At 45.9% G+C, this 19,607-nt stretch overlaps 1 protein-coding gene across 3 annotated transcripts in view; it reads left to right on the top strand.

Moving 5' to 3' along the window:
• The window catches only part of MAST4 (microtubule associated serine/threonine kinase family member 4), a gene marked incomplete at its 5' end in the record, with an annotated part of 555,822 nt that extends 536,975 nt beyond the window's left edge, over positions 1-18,847 (top strand). For all 3 annotated transcript variants that reach the window (XM_080933665.1, XM_080933667.1, XM_080933666.1), the window contains 5 exons: positions 841-1,067; positions 1,807-1,929; positions 9,968-10,104; positions 12,142-12,323; positions 12,621-18,847. In XM_080933665.1, the coding sequence (XP_080789791.1) occupies positions 841-1,067; positions 1,807-1,929; positions 9,968-10,104; positions 12,142-12,323; positions 12,621-16,471 (4,520 nt within the window). In that variant the 3' untranslated portion in view covers positions 16,472-18,847. The remainder of the gene's footprint in view (positions 1-840; positions 1,068-1,806; positions 1,930-9,967; positions 10,105-12,141; positions 12,324-12,620) is intronic.
• Positions 18,848-19,607: the final 760 nt, after the last annotated feature.

The raw sequence follows: 19,607 nt of genomic DNA, 5'->3' as shown, positions 1-19,607 counted from the left end.
GACCTTGGAACACACACACACACACACACACACACACACACACACAGTCACACAGAGTGAGCTTGCATCTTAATTTGGCTCTGGCTGCTCTACTATAACACTCAGCTAAGCTGTAAACAGTAGCTCTGTTGTTCATGGCTGAGATGCGTATAGTCAGGGCCTCAGCAGCCTAGATGTCTTGTTTAACAGAGACAGCATAGCTTCAGAAACAGTAACCCCAGGACCAGAGTAGAGAGTGGTGTTTGGGGATGAGCTGATTTGCTCTTAACACATGGTTCTGACCTTCTTTACCCTTGAAGCCATGTGAAGAGAACATCTGTGACCACAGCCATTCTTTTATGTTATGTTAATATGCACCAGCCCAGTCATTCTCTAAAAGCAGCTGGTACTTGGTCATTGTTTTCCTGGACATGTGTGTTTGGAGAGTCATGTGAAATTGTGTAATACACGATTTGGAGAAGAGTATTTCTCATTACACACTTAGTCTGCTCTTAGATACACGATAAACACATTCATCTGTAAACTTCTTATTTCACTGAAATAATTTAAAGATGCCACAAACAGAAACATCTTTGTGTAGCAAAACTAAAATTTCTTAATTTTGGAGTATTGATTGAAACATTAGTTGAACCAGAAACACTTTTAATATCCCCTTATCAGGCTTGAGATTTGTATCCACACCAGGTACCAGTAAAAGCATTTTCTGCGTTCGTTCTCATTTTGCCACTCGAAACAAAGGGGCTTGTTTGTGACCATTCTTTGTCCCTGATTGTGGTGGGGCTCCCTGTGGGAATAGTGGCTGTGGAGCTGACCCGCTTTGATGGCGGCCTTTTGCTACAGATATGTTTGCCGTGTCTCCGTTGGGAAGCCCAATGTCCCCGCACTCCCTGTCTTCAGACCCTTCCTCCCGGGACTCCTCTCCTAGCCGAGACTCTTCTGCAGCCTCGGCCAGTCCCCATCAGCCCATCGTGATCCACAGCTCAGGAAAGAACTATGGGTTTACCATCCGAGCCATCCGCGTGTATGTTGGGGACAGTGACATCTACACAGTGCACCATATTGTCTGGGTAAGCACAGAGCCTCTTTCTTGTCTGCTGCCTTTCCAAGCAGTCTGCAGTATGTCTGTTAACGGAAGCAGAGTTGATCCTGATAGGTTTTCTGTTTCTGTGGTACTGGGGACCCATTTTATTTCTCTTCCAATGTCCTTGTCTCTTTTTTCGTGGTAGAATTGGGTATAGCCCACACTAGGTATTTTTCCTAGCTCTGCCCAGTTTCCGTAATTGTTTGCCCATTCTTATGTACCAGTCTGGTGAACATAAAGATCACCCTCTTTGTGTCCCTATATTGTCCTTTAAAAAAAGATATTTATTTTATTTTCAACAATGTGTATGTCTGGGTACAATTGCTCACAGAGGCCGAAGGTGCTGTTTAACCTAGAGCTGGAGTTAAGAGACAATTGTGAACCATCTAGCATGGGTTCTGGGAATTGAGTTCAAACAGATCCTCTGCAAGAATGGTGTTCTAACTGTGGGGCCTGATCTCCAGCCTCTGCCCTTTGCATTTTTTTTTCTTGCTTTTCACAGTTTTATTCTCCGTCCCTTGAGGTGTTATTTCTTTTAGTTATGGAAACATGGAAACTCTCCTGTTTTAGAACAATGTCAGAACAGGAGCCATGCCTTTTTGAGTTTGCACTAGGAGCTTAAGATCATTTCCAAAGTGACTTCAAATATCCTGACAGAAGAAACAATAGGCGTCAGGGTGTTAATTTGTTGGCTTATGAATATGTGCTCTCCTCTTGGACTACAGAATGTTGAAGAAGGAAGTCCCGCATACCAGGCAGGACTGAAGGCAGGGGATCTGATCACACACATCAATGGCGAGCCGGTGCATGGACTGGTCCACACAGAAGTTATTGAGCTCCTGCTGAAGGTACTGACTTCTGGGTCCTGACCATATAGAGGCTGTAGTAACCCCGAGGAGTCAGCACTGAGAGACCGGGTTCTCTGTGCTGTGGCTGACTCCACAGTCAGCCCGACCACTGGAAGGAACGTAGTCATCAGAAGTGTAACTGGAAGCAAAGCTCATATGACCTCTGGCTTCATGATGTGAGAAGGTGTCCTTGAACCTGCACTCTTCCTTCCCACATCCACTTCTCACTGCCAATCATACAGAGCATGAATTCTCTTGGTTTTTATGCCTCACACAGTAGATTCCATTTGGAAATCACCAGTCTAAGGGTGAATGTTAGTAGATTAGTTTAGAAGGAGACAAAGTACTGTGTAACTGTGAAGGCAGGTGTAAAGCTTCTAAAAGCTAGCACTCCTTTTAAAGACAGAACTTTAGATGTATTTTCATGTGCTCTAAATGATAAGTGGTCTTAGCAGTCTCAGGGCTCCTCTCCCTCTCTCTCCTTCACATACCTAAGTTAAATTTCCATGGGGACCATAACCTACTTAAAAGGAGCATCAAATGGAACCTGTCATGTACATTTATCCTCTTGGGTGAGCCTTTTGAGATTCTTGATTTGCTTCATGCTAAATCCAGAACATAAAGTCGAAGATACAAAGATAGCTGAACTTGAATTTGATTTTAAATTTTTCTCAGGAAAAAGCCCACTTCATTTGGGATGAGTCCATTGTTACACAATTTTTGGACAACTTATTTCATGACCAGCTAGAGAGACTTGAGCATCATCATCAACAACAAAAACCCATTAGGGAGACACAGGACAAAAGTGTACAACTAGAAGCCCCTGTGCATGGATTAAAGAACATTTGAGACCCATAAAGATTGTTGATGCAGGGGACTAAGGGATGTTCTTTGCTCTCAGAGAACACAAGACATGTATATGAGAAAACAACTAGAGAGAACGTTCTAAGTAGGGCAAGGCATGCCAGGGACTGACAGTGACGTGGAACTTGAAAGAAAAGAAGGGATGTGAAGGCACTGGCAGAAGAGAGGGTGTGCAAGTCTTTCAAACACAGATGCATTTAAATACCTGCCCCCTTCCTCCCTGTCACTCCTTAGGCTCATCCAAGAAACAATTTTCAAAGGACTTAGGGTCTAAGAGTCCAAAATCAATAGTCTCTGCATCCTAAGGTCCAGAGTGAGCTAGTGGATAGGAAGGTATTTTTCTTCATTAACTTGTAGTATTAATTTAAAATTGGCCTCTGGTGTAGGGCTCGGCAAGTTTATAAAGTTAAAATGAACCACAGTGTTTTCCTTTCTATTCCAATGTGACAACAGGAAGACAGATCACACACAGATCTAAGTAACTTAGTTTTACACCGCTAATTTTCCTTTTAAGTTCTAACTAGGGAGGGATAACATTCCCAGTTAAGCATCCCAGACGTGGGAGGCTGGGTGAAACTGTTGAGTTCTGAGGTTCCTGGGCTGTGAATGTCACCTGAAACTGTCTTAGACCACCTAGGACTGGCATTAATAAGGAACAGAGTCTCATGGCCAGTTCACCCACAGTCTATGATCCTGTGGTTCCCAATCTTATGGATGAGAGTCTGGGATGACTATGGAGAGCTTGTCTCCTGTGTCTTTCAGTTTTATGGGGACTGTTGAGAATAGTGGACAAAGGTCAGGATCTCCAAAGTCCCTTGGCTCTATCTAAGAGCTCTCTTTGTGTGCTCTTTGGAGCTAGAACCTGGAGAGTAATTCTCTCTGTTCCCAGCTACCCTACCAGTGCCTTAGATCAATGATATTTTTAAAGCTTTTTTTTTTTTTTTTTTTTTTGTCTGTTTTTCTCTCTGTGTAACACTGGCTGTTCTAGAACTCACTTTGTAGATCAGGCTGGCCTCAAACTCAGAGATCCTCCTGCCTCTGCCTCCCAGAGTGCTGGGATTAAAGGCATGTGTCACCACCACCTGGTAAGCTAAAGGCACTATAAGTTATAATTGTCTTAGTTTGCTTCCTATTGCTATGATAAAGACCATGGTTAAAAGCTCCTTGGGGGTGAAAGGTTCTATTTTGTTTTAGAACGTATAGCCAGTCCATCGTGAGCAGACTACGTTTCCTATGGCCCACACCTGCCCATGGGTGGCAAGGTCACTGGCCCACACCTGCCCATGGGTGGCAAGGTCACCACTAGGTTCTCCTGCATCAATGAAATGAAATCAAGAAAACCTCCCACAAGACAGTCAGATGGGAGGCATTTTCTCAGCTTAGGATTTCTCTTCTGAGATTACCCTAGTTTATGTCAAATTGATTAAAAGTCCTAACTAACCAGTACTGATATAAATATACACATTTATATATGCAGGTATATATAAAATAGTATGTATTATATTGTATACATATATGTATATTATATTGTATACATATATTGTGTGTATATGTCTGTGCTAGTTATATATATATTTTATATAAATATACTATATAATATGTTATATACATGTATATATCAATATAGATATATACATATATGTGTATTTATATAATATATATTGCACTCTTCATAACAGTAGTGTGTTATATACAAAACAGCTCCTACCTCAGCCTATATTTATCTCATAGGATACAGGTGTTTATGGAAGAAGAAAAATTAAGCTAGTCACTGTGGACCACTGAAAGGGTGCAAGCATGGTAGGGTGTGCCTTGGCACCTTCTGAGGCCACAGGATGCTCTGGCACACACTTAAGGCAGTAGATCCGCCCCTGGTGTTTAAGGGAAGCACTTAGCAGTAACTAGTGTAACAAAACAAAGAAGATGCAGGGAGTTAGTTATCACCTCGTGAACTGCATAATCGTGTGGCTTTCTTCCAAACTTAAGCAGCAGTTCTTGAACAAGTGACCAGCACTGCCAGTGGGCTTCTAACCACCGTGGCCGGCTTCACATTGGGGTGCAGGCTCTTCTTAGTGTTCCTGGATGTGGTCCCCATGGTCTTTCATACTTGCTAAGTACTTACAACATCTCCTGGCATCCTTAAAAAACTGTGGCCAGGTCACTAGTGGGGCTTGTACGTGCATGTGTAGAAGCACACGAACTATACATATCTGCATCCCATTGCTGCACGTTTAGTCTCACTTTCCCTCACAGTGTTGAAGTCCCTGCTGAGGAAGCTGCAGCACACGTGTACAGGGAGGTGGGCCCAAAGCAGGCAGCAGTGTAGACTCCCGGGATGCCTTCCCTTCCAGGAGAGCTTTATCGCAGGACAGCACCAACTGTTCTAAAAGAACATCATGGACTTTCTTTTACCCTTCCATCATAGATGGAGACCATAATGTCCCAGTTTTCAGTCCTTGCTCAAATGATAACATGTCAGGCTTAACCCCTGCAATTAGGAAACTTTCCACCCAGCCATATTGCTTTGTTTAAATTCTTGGTGCTTAAGAGCATCTCTAAGCCTCACCCGCACTTGGTTCAGTAACTTGAGGAACCCTGGGAGCCTCTCAAGTATGGGGTGGGGACAACCAAGTGCTATGATTGTCATTCTTCCATATTTGCTGAGAACCTTGTATTTCCAGAGCTTTGGGCTAAATACTGCAAGAGTCATCTAAAACAGCACAGGAAGATAACTGATGAGGAGCTGAGGTTATAGTTCAGTTGGTAAAGTGCTTCTGTCGAAAGCCTGAGGACTTGAGTTTGACCTGTAGAACAGGGGTCCTCAGCCTTCCTAAAACTGACCCTTTCTTACAGTTCCTCATTTGGTGCTGACCCCAGTCATAAAGTTAGTTGCTACTTCATAACTGTAGTTTTGCTGCTGTTATGAATCCTAATGTTAATATCTGATACGCAGGGGATCTGATATGTGACCCCCCCCCAGGGGTCATGACCCACAGGTTGAGAACCACTGCTCTAGATCCATACAGGATACAGACACCTAGATTCAGGGATTCTTGTGTTTTCACCACTGGGGGAGCAGAGATAGGAGTGTCTCTGGCTTTGCTGGCCAGCCAGGTTAACCGACTTGGTGAATTCCAGATCGTGTACCCTAAACAAGGTTGACAGCACCAGAGAAAAGCCAGCTAAGGGTGTCTTCTAACCTCACATGCTTGCATGCACACGCACGCGCGCGCACACACACACACACCACACACACACATACACACACACTCCTACACAACACTCATACACATATATAGGTAATGAAGCCAGAGTACTTGGCACCCGCTAGGCTCAGCTAGGTTTTACTCAAATTCATGTGACCCTCAGTTACTCTCTGAGGCAAAGGCTATAAATAGAAGTGTCTTCATTTTCCAGCCACACAAACCAAAGTAGAGAGACATGAGCAAGGGAGCCACAAGCATCTGCTAGGACGGTGATTTCAACCCAGGCAGCATGAGTCAGAGCTAATGCCAGTGCCTACCACACACTTCTCCAGCACGTGCATCGAATTGTCAGCATCTCTAGCCTAATGCTCACAGCAGGAAGGCCTAGCAACACCAGCTCTAATCAAAGTGCTAAACATAAGGACCAGACTGTAAATGCAGCAGAAGTTCCAAAAAAGAAAAGACCACCAGCGTGCACCGAAAAAGCCCAAGAGAACCAGGGGTTAATCTTTGCGGGCCTTAAAAGATAAAAGTGCATGGAAAAGTAGGTTCGGGATCGCCCAGGAAACATAAAGGGAAATTAAAGTGGGGGGTGGGTGGGTGTGTCTCGGTGTTGTGAAGTACACCGTTAGTCTACTAGGTTGAAGCCTTGGTTCGTGTTGGGGCAAAGTGTGCAAGCAGGCTGGAGCTAGGGCAGAGGATGAGAGTCAGGGCTGCAACACAGGGATGCCAGAAGATCAGACAGAAACAGTGCTCCCAATGTGCACTAATTATGAAAAGCGCAAGTAAACATGAATTAAGCAGACATCCAGCAGTCTGCTTGTCTTGTTGCTCCCAGAGTTCTCCCAAGTCTCAGGTTCCTTGTACCTCCTGCTGTTGCTAGGTGGATCCACTAGGTGGCAGGCTTCACAAATAGCACCCAATACTTTTTATTCATTTAACATTTCTACTGATGTTTCTGATTAATATTTGCAGGATGCATCTTGTGTATTTTTATTACTGGAGCTGCCTTTGGTGTGTGTATATTAGTCAAACAAATTTTGACTTTTTGAAAAGTCATAGGTAGAAACAAACAAAATGTCGGTTTAGTTTTTGTTGAAGGAGGCATTTATTCAGAGCCTCAAAATGTGCTTGTTGTGAAAAAGATAAAGAGAATAGGGGGAAAGGGAATGGGGAAAGGAGGTAAGAGCAGGAAAAGCAAGAGCAAGAGAGGCAAGAGAGGGAGGAGGGGGCACACAGCCCCCTTATAGTGCCAGGTACCTGTGAGGCGGAACAGACCTGGCTGTTGCTGCTGGGGTGGAGTTTACAGACTCCTAACAGTGCTGAGTCAGCAGGCCCTGCTCCGCTCTATTTTCTGATGAGAAGCGTTCATAATTTGCGCTCCATTTATCTTACACTATTTTACCATGCTTATGCCTCCTTCGTTTCTCTGTGTTCTACTTCTTTGAGCATGCCCCACATGGCCCATGATGCTTTGCTGTCTGCCACTCTGATGAACACGAGCCAGACACTGCAGAGGTAGAGAGGACAAGGCCCCGCTGCCCGTGTGGAGCAGGTTGGGAAGGAGGAGCACTAGGGGATGAAGGAAGGAGTGGCCAGCCCTTCATGGTCCATTTGTCACCATGACTCCGTTGGAACTGCTGTTGTTATCTATAGTCTGACAATGGCAGGCCTTTCTTACCCAACCCTCCGACCTTATTATCAGAATACAGATTATACGTGGGAATGGCTTTAAAGCTATATTGTATTTTTAGAGCACCAGGTGGCATTGTTGGCCTCCTACAAAGATATGAAAGTCTGAGGCAGGTGTGATGGGGCATCTCCAGAGGCTGAAGAGGAAGGGCTGACACAAGTTTGAGGTGAATACAGGCTAATTTATGAGTTCTGGGCCAGCCTAATCTACAGTGTTAGACTGTGCTTTAAAAAAAGGAAAGGAAAGGAAAGGCAGGGTTGGCGCATTTGAATACAGGCTCTAGCGCCTCACAGGGTAAGACAGCCCTAGTGATCTCATGGAGGTGTGTGCACTGGCTATAGGAAAGTGGAAAAAACACCCGTGAAGAATGAGTCCAAGCTGCCTTGTTGCTCCTTTCACTGGGGATGGAGGTGTGGTTATGATGTCATTTTATCATTTTGGCTTCATTCAGTTTATGAAGACCTCCTTCCAAGAATCTTCAACAGTAAATTTTCCACATGGTGAAATATAGACCAAGCTCTTTTGTTGAAGTAAATGTCATTTTAACATTTTACATCTACATGTAAGACACACAACTTACCTTTCAGTTGGAATTCAGACCCAATCTACCTAAAATGTGCTCTGCAAATCAATTATTAGGTGGGAGATTATACTTCTGAAATGATACGTGAAGAGCTATGAAGGCAGTAAGAAAACACTGTCTTCTCAATAGTAAACCAGATGTGAAACATAAACAAAGAACTCCTGGGATTTGCATATTAGATAACCCGAATATCAGGTGTTTACATTAGGATTCATAACAGCAGCAAAATTACAGTTTTGAAGCAGCAATGGAATAATTTTATGGTTGGGAGTCCCCACAACATGTTAACTGTATTAGAGGGTCACAGAACTGAGAAAACTGAGAACCACTGCCCTAAAGAATTATAAATAACCAGTGAACCATCACAGAACTGAAACTCAGGCAACCAATACAAAACATGTCCTTCGAGAATCTTTGATAAGAGGTTTTCAAACATGTGAATTGGAAAATAGCTACAAATATGACATTAAAATTGTTTATAAGATATGCATATATTTATACATGCTAAAGAGAGACTAGTATGCACTAGGGATGATGTAGCTTTATAATTTGATGCCAGGGTGTTGCTTAGCATGCACTGAGGTCCTCAGTCTGATTCTCACACTTTCTCCTCAAAAACAATTAAAACCCAGCAGGAAATAGATTGAAATATCACCAGTTGCAGTTAAGTGAGATTTCAATTTTTTTTTCTTTTACTTACGCTTTCCCAGTTTTTCTTATGATAGCATAAGATGCTTCTCCATCAGGGGAAGAAGATACATGTCAGCCAAGCAGAGTCTGCTTTCCCACAACAGTCATCTGCCCATTGCTCCGTGCAGCTTAGAATGTAGCTTCTAGACATTCGTCCTGGCATTTTTAAAAGCTCTTGTTCCTGGGCTGTGTATTCTTTCAAGTTTATCATTGCCACCTCTGACTTTGAAAGACTGTATTTACTCCCTGGCTATTATAACATGCAAAAAGAGGTTGTCGGTACCAGAGTCTCTGCCCCCCTGGCCCCGGCACCCCAGGCCTGGCTGCTGTTCACCTTCATTTCTAGGACCCACATAGTAAGTCCCATCCCGAGGTGAAGCCCACCAGGAATTACGTCACTGTGCATGACATGGTTAGAGAGCTTTCCCATGGGCTGGCACATAACTTCCCAGCTCTGCAAGGTGACAGGTTTTATGACAATAAGAGAAGAACCTTCTAACATCATTACAAATAAAAGTCTCATTCGGTTCTGTCGCCCTATGATTTCTAGGTCAAAGAAAAACATGAAACAGAGAAAGAGGGAAAATATATCAAGCAAGACCAGACAGCTCCTGGGCACATTTATATTTAATGCATATGAATGAAGAGAGCTGTTATTTATAGGGCCCTTTCCATGTGTCACACTTGGTGCTAAGGCTTTGCAAACTCTCATTTACTTCTCTGCTGGGCTCTAGGAGATGGTGAGGTCCTGCTGGGAGCTAGGACAGTACACGAGAAGCGACTAGAGCAGGCAGTCCTACCAAACTCCAGCCCACTCACCAGAGAGACTTGTTATGTGACTGGCAGGACCTCCTGGGTCAGGTGTTATTTAGCATCAGAAGGTGCCTTTACATGATAAACCTGTCTTTTTACTTGTCTCTGAATCTCTTAGTTCTGGCCTTGCATCTTCACAGTAATTCTGTTTAACAGCGCCTCTTTTTTTATTTTTTATTTTTGTTACAGAGTGGGAATAAGGTGTCAATCACTACTACCCCATTTGAAAACACATCAATTAAAACGGGACCAGCCAGGAGAAACAGCTACAAGGGCCGGATGGTGAGACGAAGCAAGAAGGCCAAGAAGAAGGATAGTCTAGAGAGGTAAGCTGGGCTAGCCTTCTTTACAAGGTTGACATCCACCTGTGTTGGCTAAAATATATTCCTTATGAAATACACCTGAGAAAGGTAGGTTTCACTACGGATGAGGAATGCTATACCACAGTTCACAGTAGACATTCAAGTTCAATGGCATGTGTAGCAGAAAGAGTTACTGCTCTCACTGTATAAAGATTACTGTTGTTTTCTAGCGTGTGTGGACACCATGAAAAGTCATTTGCTGGTTTAAGAAAAGAAATTCTCTGTGTGTTTATGTGTTGGTATACACGTGCCACCGTGCATGAGATCAGAGGATAGCTTTGGGAGCAAGTTCTCTCTTTCAACCTTAGGCTCAGGAGGCTGACCTCAGGTGGACATGCCCTGTGGAAGTACCTTTACCTGCTGAGCCATCTCAGCTGCTCTGCTGTGTTTGTCTTTCTCTTTGTGTTGCTGTATTTGTTTAAGCCTTTAGACATCATGTCAAAAGAATTGGATTTTACTTGACTGCCCATCAGGTAGTTTTCTGCGTGAAATCTGCACACAAAATATTCTGTGTATAATAAAGGAAGTCTCTTTTTGCTTGTCTGTTTTTCAATATCATATTTCAAAAAATAAATTAAATAACCCACATATTTCAGCCTTTCAAATAAGCCTGGAAATCAAAGGCTCTGTGTGACTGAAATCTAGTGAGGTGGCACACATTGGCAGACTAAATCACTAAATTTCTGTGTATGGGAATCACTAAAAATTCTGTGTACAGACCAAAGCATGTGTGAGTTTGTGCTCTGGAAAGGCGTGTTGTTCCCGGTCTGGGCATAGCTCCTTCACACTACCGTAGTCAGGATCCTTTGTTCACTTGAGCCTGAGTCTCCTCATGCTGAGTTTGGGTAAATATATAAAGAAGTGATCTAATAAAAGTGCTTTATCAGCTCCAGGAAAAACAAAGTCATATGAGCAGGAAAACATGTAGAGCCCACCTGAGGCAGAGAACCTGCAGGACCACTTAAGTAGATTGGTGGGTGTCAGGGAAGTGTGGTGTTAGAAGGTTGAGGTGACTTTACGAATTTAATTCTAATTTTATGGGATGTTTTGAGGTTCTTTTATTTGATTTGGCTAAGTACTGGGCATTGGGCCTGGGCTTCTTGCACATAAGCAAGTATTCTACCACCAAGCACTTGCTATTGTTTTGTTTTGAGATGGAGTCCCAGTTTCCTAGGGTGGGCTTAAATTCTCCCAGTAGCTTTGTTAAAATTAATTTTGTAGCCTAGACAGGCCTTGAACTGCTGAGCCATCTCTCCAGCTCCTCATCTGTCTTCTGATCTTAAATATACCTATTTCCCTTTTAGACACGTTCTAGAATCACTCTGGGTCTCTTGAAGGGACACTTTATATTTTTAACTATTTCTTCGGGTTACACAGGAAAATGTTCTAATGTTTAGCATCATGACAGTATTGAGTCTGACAGTGTTAAGCTCACCAAGGCTGGCTTAGGTGTCTGCGGTAGAAGTACCGTATGCGGCTACAGCACTGATAAGCCTTGGGCACCCATACATTTTTTTTTATCATGAACTCTTACCACTGAATGCACGTTTGTGTCTGCTGCCCACTGATACAGTGGCCTCGGCTTCGCCGTGCTCCGTGCTTTCCAGGTAAACACGTGGCATACATTGTGTCCACAGTGGACAAGCACGGCAGTCAGCCCTTCACAAATAAAAGCCTCTGCCCCAAACCTGTTACCTTAAAGTCAGTCTATACCCAGGGCAGTCGTCATTGGAAGAAAAGTCTTATCTTTTGATCAAGTCACGTCAGTACATACAAGGCATAGATGTACGCAGAAGTAGTTTTAATATTTTATAACTTTCTTCCTGTTTCTTGCTGTTTGGAATTAAGACATTCTTCATGTGTACCATCAGCCTCCTAAGCCAAAAGATAGTTTAGCCGGTCAGCTGCCTTGTCCCTGTGTGACAGGCAGGACTGAAGACTTAGCTATCATTAGGGTTGTCTTATGGAGGTTCTGAGCTGTGTGCGCCTGTCTCCACTCAGGAGGAGATCTCTCTTCAAGAAGCTAGCCAAGCAGCCTTCCCCTTTGCTCCATACCAGCCGAAGTTTCTCCTGCTTAAACCGATCCCTGTCATCTGGAGAGAGCCTCCCAGGCTCCCCAACCCACAGCTTGTCCCCAAGGTCTCCGACACCCAGCTTCCGTTCTACCCCCGACTTCCCATCAGGTGAGTAGATCTTCTAGCCTAGACAGCCCTAGAAAGGAAGGCATGCACTGTTCAAGGCTTGGGAAAGCAGGCTGAATCTCACATGACAGACAGCACTCACGGAGAGGACACAATTGGGGGGCCATTCTGACTGTCCAAATAAAGCAGGTTAGAGGGCTGTGAGGCAGCTTATGTAAAAAGCCTTCCCTGAACTTCTAGGACCAGGAGTTGACTTTTCCCAAACCAGGATAGAATGGAGGTACAGGAAGAAATGGAAAGACATCTGGCTGCTCATGGTCTCGTGTTTTCCACCCACAGGTACAAATTCCTCCCAGAGCAGCTCTCCAAGTTCAAGCGCACCGAATTCTCCAGCAGGTTCAGGGCACATCCGACCCAGCACCCTCCATGGCCTGGCCCCCAAACTCGGTGGGCAGCGATACCGCTCTGGAAGGCGGAAGTCAGCTGGCAGCATCCCCCTCTCCCCACTGGCCAGGACACCCTCTCCAACTCCACAGCCTACCTCTCCTCAGCGTTCGCCATCCCCACTGTTGGGACACTCACTGGGCAATGCCAAGATCACTCAGGCCTTTCCTAGTAAGATGCACTCGCCCCCCACAATCGTCAGACATATCGTGAGGCCAAAGAGTGCAGAGCCACCCCGCTCCCCACTGCTGAAGCGGGTGCAGTCGGAGGAAAAGTTGTCACCCTCCTATGCCAGTGACAAGAAGCACCTCTGCTCCCGCAAGCATAGCCTGGAGGTGACCCAAGAGGAGGTGCAGAGGGAGCAGTGTCAGCGGGAAGTGACACTCCAGAGCTTGGAGGAGAACATATGTGACGCACCTTCCCTCAGTCGGGCTAGGCCGGTGGAACAAGGCTGTCTGAAACGCCCGGTGTCCCGGAAGCTGGGCAGACAAGAGTCTGTGGATGACCTGGACCGGGATAAGCTGAAGGCCAAGGTTGTAGTAAAGAAGCCAGAGGAGAAACATGAATCCCACCAGAAACCTCACAGCCTTGGTGATTCAGAAAGCTATGCTCTCTTCAGACTGGAGGAGAGAGAGAAAAAAGTGTACCCCAAGGGGTTGGAAAGGTCAGGTCATTTTGAAAGCACATCAGTAGAGTCACCTTCAGTGGGCAGCCTGCTGAAGGACACTCTTCATAAGCAGGCCAGTGTGAGGGCCAGCGAGGGAGTCACCTCAGACAGTGCAGTAAGCAGCCTGGTGCCCGGGGAGCACAGCCAATCTCTAGGTGACTTTAAACGGGCCTCGGCTTCTGCCATCCTCCATGATAGTGCGTGCCCTGTCTCCGACAGGTCTGCTCCTGGAAAGGTTGAATACTCGGAGAAGGTCTCTCAGGCCAAAGAGCTCCTTCGAAGTGAGAAACTAGACAGTAAGCTGGCCAATATCGATTACCTCAGAAAGAAAATGTCATTGGATGACAAAGATGACAGCCACTGTGCCATCCTGAAACCCAAAATAACATCTAGCACCCATGAATGCCTGCCAGGGAACTCTGTACGGCCCATGTCTGGGCAACAAGAGACCCTGCCAGCCTCTGAGAACCGGGCATTCGTCAACAGTACCCACACATCTCAGATGAGTAGTGTTTCCTTTGTTCCTCTCAAAGCCTTAGCTGGCCGGGGAGAGAATGGAGGGGAGAAACCAGGCTTAGCTGCTCCTGAGTCCCCTGTCAGGAAGAGCCCCTCCGAGTATAAGCTGGAGGGCAGGTCAGTTTCGTGCCTGAAGCCAATCGAAGGCACACTGGATATTGCTCTCTTGTCTGGACCTCATGCCTCCAAAACAGAGCTGCGTTCCCCAGAGCCTGCACAGAGCCCTAGCCCAGGCATCAGCGTGGGACCATCAGTCCCACCAGCTCTTCCTGGTAGCAGTGGGAAAAAGGGAGATTCCACCAGCCTAAGAGAACCTTCCTCATCCAACTTAAAAGTGAATAAAGCTTGCCTGCCAGAGCCTCGGCTCCTGCCCCCGAGCCGGGCTCTGCAGGACCCTCCCACAGCTCCTGGGCCAGAAGCGAAGTCAAAGCAGGACAGGAAGGTCATTCATCCTTCTGCAAGGAGCACAGCAACTGTCACCGAGAGCCTCCAGCAGAAAGAGGGTGGTCCCACCACACACCAAGACCCTTCCACTAACACCAAGGTCCTCCCTGGCCGAGGGCAGACACTACACAATGTGGAACTACCCAGGGTGTGTACACGTGCCCCACTCCCACCGGAAAGGACACCCTCAAAGGAGAAGCCGTGTCTGAAGGAACCCTCCGAAAAGGTGAAAAGTGAGTGGTCTGCCATGAGGGATGATGGACACAGAGATTCCTGTGTGAAGCTGTGTCCTGCAGAGACTGGTAAAGCCAGTGACAGTTCCAAACCCCTTCCTTCTGTGGGAAGGACCCACCCTGATTTCTACAAGCAGACCCAGACTTCGGAGAAAGCATGGACGTTTGCAAAAACAAACCACAAAGATAGCCAAGATGGGGTGAAGTCCCTGGCCAGGGAGGATTCCTTGCACTCACCTTCACTTCTGCATGAAAAGGAGGTAGGTGGGGCAAGAAAAGGCCCAGAACCCAAACCCGACTTTACCCAGTGCCCTCCTCAGCTGCCAGGAACTGAGGGAGAGAAGAGCGAAAGGTCCGCTGCTGCCCCCTCTTTGCAGAAACAGACTGCCAAAGAAGCAGACAGGAAGGAGCAGGCCCTACAGAGGTCTGCAGGCAATGGCCCTCAACAATCCCCATCCACCAAAGAGCTGTCTAACTCAGCAGCTTGGCAGCATGGCAGTTCTCCAAGTCACACTTTAAAGAAGGAGCCAGGGACCAAAGCTGCCGCTGCAGAACCGAGCACCAGTCTTCAGGACACTCCCCGATCTGCTACAGCCACCGCCAGTGCCGGGCACAGTGACTGCAACAGCCATAAGTCCCGGCCTGGCCCTGACCCCAGCCCTTCAAAGTCTAAGCACCAAGACAGGACACTCTCCTCACAGAAGCTGAATGCTGGGTCTGCAAAAGGCAAAGAACCCGGCTCTCAACCCCTTGGTGGGTCCATCAGAGAGGGCAAGGGTGGCGGCAAAGGCCAGTTGGACACATTTTCTGCCATCCTGGCCACCCAAGGCAAAGCAAGCGATGTGCTTGAGCAGGGGGAAGGTAGGGTCACTATCATACTCCATGCTGAAGAAGGTCCTCTAGATGCCAAATCAAAATCCCCAGAGATGCAGGAGAAGCATCCACCCAGGCAAGGACATCCGGGGCTCAGCGAATCAGCAGACCAGAAGCTTCTCACTGCTAGTGAAAAACAAAGCCTGTCTCCAAAGCATCCCAAACCAACCACTGTGAAAGATTACCCTAGTCTGTGTAGACAGACAGACAAAAGTCCAAGTCAGCAGGCTACCACGGGGGACAGGAAGGCAGAAGGAAAGAAATGCACAGAAGCACTTTATGTTCCAGTCCCAGAGGGCCACAAGCTGGAGGCCAGTCCTTCCCTCCACCATGGTGAGTCCGCACTCAAAGGCACAGAGAGGCCAGCCATAGGCATGGGAAAGGGCTTCTCTGAGTCCAAGGGGAAAGGGCCTGGTCCCCAGAAGCCACTGGCTGAAACAGGCAAGCCCAACGGTATGAAACGGTCACCCTCTGCCACTGTGCAGAGCTCTCTCCGCTCAGCTGCCTCCCCAGAAAAGTCTCTGAGTTACTCAGCCAGCTTTCCCGAGGCCCAGCCTGGGGTGCGAGAGGTCATTGCAGCCAGCAGCACCCCCTTGTCTGCCAAGGCCATAGGAGGGATCTCTGAGTTCCCAGCCCCCAGCAGCCAGGACCACAGGAAGCTTCCGTCTGGGGGAGACAGCCGAAATCAAATGATAAAGAGTGACTCTCTGCCCTCCTTCCGCCTCTCCAACTCCACTCTGGAGTCACACTTCCAGGATCCACCGACGCCCAGCACAGTAGGCCACCGCGACAGGGCACTGTCAGTAACTGCTGCCACAGGAGCACCCAAGGGGAGAGAGCTTACCCAGCCTCCCCCAGTCAGGAAACAGAATGTGGGCAGAGAGGTGACCAGAGCACCCTCAGCCCCAAGTGCAGATCGCTCCCTTCCTCTTTCCTCAGAGAAAGACTTCGTGGTTCGGCAGAGAAGGGGCAAGGAGAGCTTGAGGAGCAGTCCTCACAAAAAGGCCTCCTAACGCAGCTCTGGTGGCAGGGCTGTGAGACCCAGCCAAGTGTAGCTGTGACTGGGTCTTTGTCACCTTACAAACCAGCACTGTATGAGAATGTCCTCCAAGCAGAGCCCGGAGGCTCACTGAAGAGGAGACACAGAGAAAAAGGGAACTCTCTTCCAGATGCCTTCCTGGTAGTAACTGGTAAAACTGCTGCCAGATAGTGTTTGTACAAAACCTGCCTTTCCAGCGGTGTGTTGGTGAGGAAGAGAATCTCTGTACATAACCTAGCGATGTGTTTGCTTAGGGATGTAGAGCATACCTTGCTGCTGACCACCTTGTTGACCGACGCTTTTCTAAATGAACAAGTTTGTTTTTATCACTTAACCATGATGTAGTAATGAAGCAAAGTGGTCAGACTGTGGGGAGGGGCGTGAAAATAGAAACCCACCTGTAACTGCGCGTGTGCACATCCACCTCTGTGTTTTGGTCTGTGGTTCGAGAATAGTTCAAGGCTCCATTTGTAGAAGTAGAGTTAAAGATGAAAAGAAGCCCTAAATACAGTAGATGGTGAGTTTTTGTGTGTATATTTAACCAGGATTTCTGATTGTATGAACCTGGCTACCTGTATTTCTGAGCTGCTACATTTGGACCCCTCCACTAGGAGTGGCCAGGACGGGGGAGCTGGGCATTTATTTCACAGCCCTCATAGGGGACATTTTGACCCTCAGGTCCAAGTGGCCAAAAAAGCAATTGTCCTTGTCTCTGGGTTATATGTCTGGTCTTCACACAGGGACTATAAACACACTGCAGGTCAGCTTTCTTTCTTTCCCTTCTTTCTAAGCTCTTACCCTCAGGCCTTTATGCTGTGAGTCCAAGAAGCACATGTTTATGGCAGGCGCTGTGCCAGCCCTGCTGGTGAGGAAACAGGAACATCAATGGCTGCACACAAATCTGCTAGCACTTAGGTGGAGCGATATGCACTCGGCATTGGAAGAGGTTTTAAATTCGCTTTTGTTGAGGAAAAGGAGGAGGGGTGGATTTTGGCATCATAGCATATATATTAAAGAATAATCAGGACATCAGATACATTTTAATACATAGCTGGGGCCTTATGTTGTAGATGAAGCTTGCTGTTTTTAGCAAGTTCCTGGGTTTCACATTCATTTCCGATGCATCGAGTAGCTCCATACATTTCATAACACAATCTCTTTATTTGTATGCAAAAAATTTACTGTATTAATAAAGAGCATCATTTTATAACAAAGAGACTGGAGCTATTTGGTGCTTGAATGTGAGCATCCTTTTTACTTTTGCTAAGCCTTATTTAAATTTTGTATACCATAAAATATGTAGAACTTGTCAGATCATTTTATCTCTGAGGGTTTTCCTGGGTTGTTTCTGTTGTTGCAGTGGTTTTTATGTTTTGTTTTGTTTTTGACGGCTTGTTTTGAATTGTGAGATGGCACTTGCTGACTCAGACACAATGCAGAAACATTTTTATAAGATGCTTGGGATCCATAACAAGACTCTGTTCTATAAGAAGAAGAAAAAATTAGAAATGAATAATGAATCTAGCTCCAGACCCCTCGGGGTGTCTTGTCTGTACACCATAGGATTGTTCATGTTAACACAGCCCTGTGGATTGTAGATCACCTAGCAAGGTTGTAAGCACTCCAGAAACAAAAGCAACACATCACCAACTGCTTAGCTGCCCTTGGTTGCAAAGCCAGTTGGTGATGGGAAAAGGAAAGGAAAGAGGAGTATCTGCCCCACTGTCCCCCAACTCCATACATTCTAGCTGTCCTTATCACTACATTCTAAAACTGTAGAACAAACATAGTTTTAACAAGAACTCAAATGGGTCTCCAAAAATGGTCTCAAAGCTTACAATGCATACCTGGTTGGCAGATCTAATGGCCCAGTCCTCCACTCCGACATCAGGACAGGTCTGTCTGTCAGGAGGTAGTTGGTGGCTTACAGCCTTTGCTTTTTAACTGTCTTGTTTTCTTTAAAGCACAGCTAGCTGCTTGTTTACAAAGGATATTTTTATGTATATTTTGTATAGTGTATTATCATTTTGCCAAATTTGTTTTTTGCATTTTGGATGAGTAAAAGAGTACTTAAGGTTGCTTACATGTGATACCTGTTTGTTGTTGTGAAATCTCCCCAACCAGCTGGTAGAATTTCTCCCGTGTTCTCTTTGGTCAGTCTCCATGTGGTTGTAAGATGTGCCCCTCGGTAGTACTCCCAGCTATAGACTTACCAGCTTCACTTTGTTAGGATCTGTGCAATTAAGTGTTTGCAGTCTTATTTTCTCTGAGAAATACCCCCATGAATGTCATAATTGTTGTATATTGAACAAATATTTATACTTATGCAGTGGCATAACATTGAATAAAAATTTAGCATGAAAGGTACCTGGTGTGTTTTTTGAGTGTGGAAATACATACATACATGACACACACACATGATCCCTCGGATTCTTTAGGAGTGAGTCCTTTTTAATGGGTGGAATGGTGTGCCTCTTTTCTTTTTGCCCTGCACAGTTTGTTCTTTAAGGAACATCATCTAGCTTATTTCTCCTGTTTTGTGTCCCAGCCTTTCACAGAATAAACCAATGTGCCACGGATACTCACCACCTTCCCAACAAAGAGGTCTCATCTCCCGTGATTCCCATGTTCTTTAAGATCTCAGTGTAATGGCCACCCCTCCCCCCAGTGTCAGAAACACCCTTCCCTTGCTTTCTTCGTTACCGGCCAAAGAAGCAGATGCACTGGGTAGTTTCAGTCCCTCACGCCTGATACCAGCAGATACTTCACATACTCGACAGTGTTTCCTAAGAACAAAGACTGCTTCCTTCCCAGCATCATTTATGTGGCCCATGTCCCACTACTGACCAGTATCCCCAACACAACTCCCTTTCAATTCGAATCAGACTATGTTCCTTCTCACACCTGAACACACATGCACAGAAATCCAACACATTCCTGTTCTCTGATGTTCCTTCCTTCCCTCAAACCTTCCTGTGTTCCACATCTTATCTTTTGTCACATCCTAATTTTCTACCAAAAAGGTATCTATCTCTCTGTAAAACAAAACAAACAAGCAAGAAAAAAACCAACAGCAACAAAAATACCTGATCATTTTCACATTACCCCCA

The sequence above is a fragment of the Micromys minutus genome, assembly GCF_963924665.1.
Source record: "Micromys minutus genome assembly, chromosome: 20".
NCBI lineage: Eukaryota > Metazoa > Chordata > Mammalia > Rodentia > Muridae > Micromys > Micromys minutus.
Note: the sequence above shows the minus strand (reverse complement) of the source record. Positions and strands in the feature narration are given on the sequence as shown.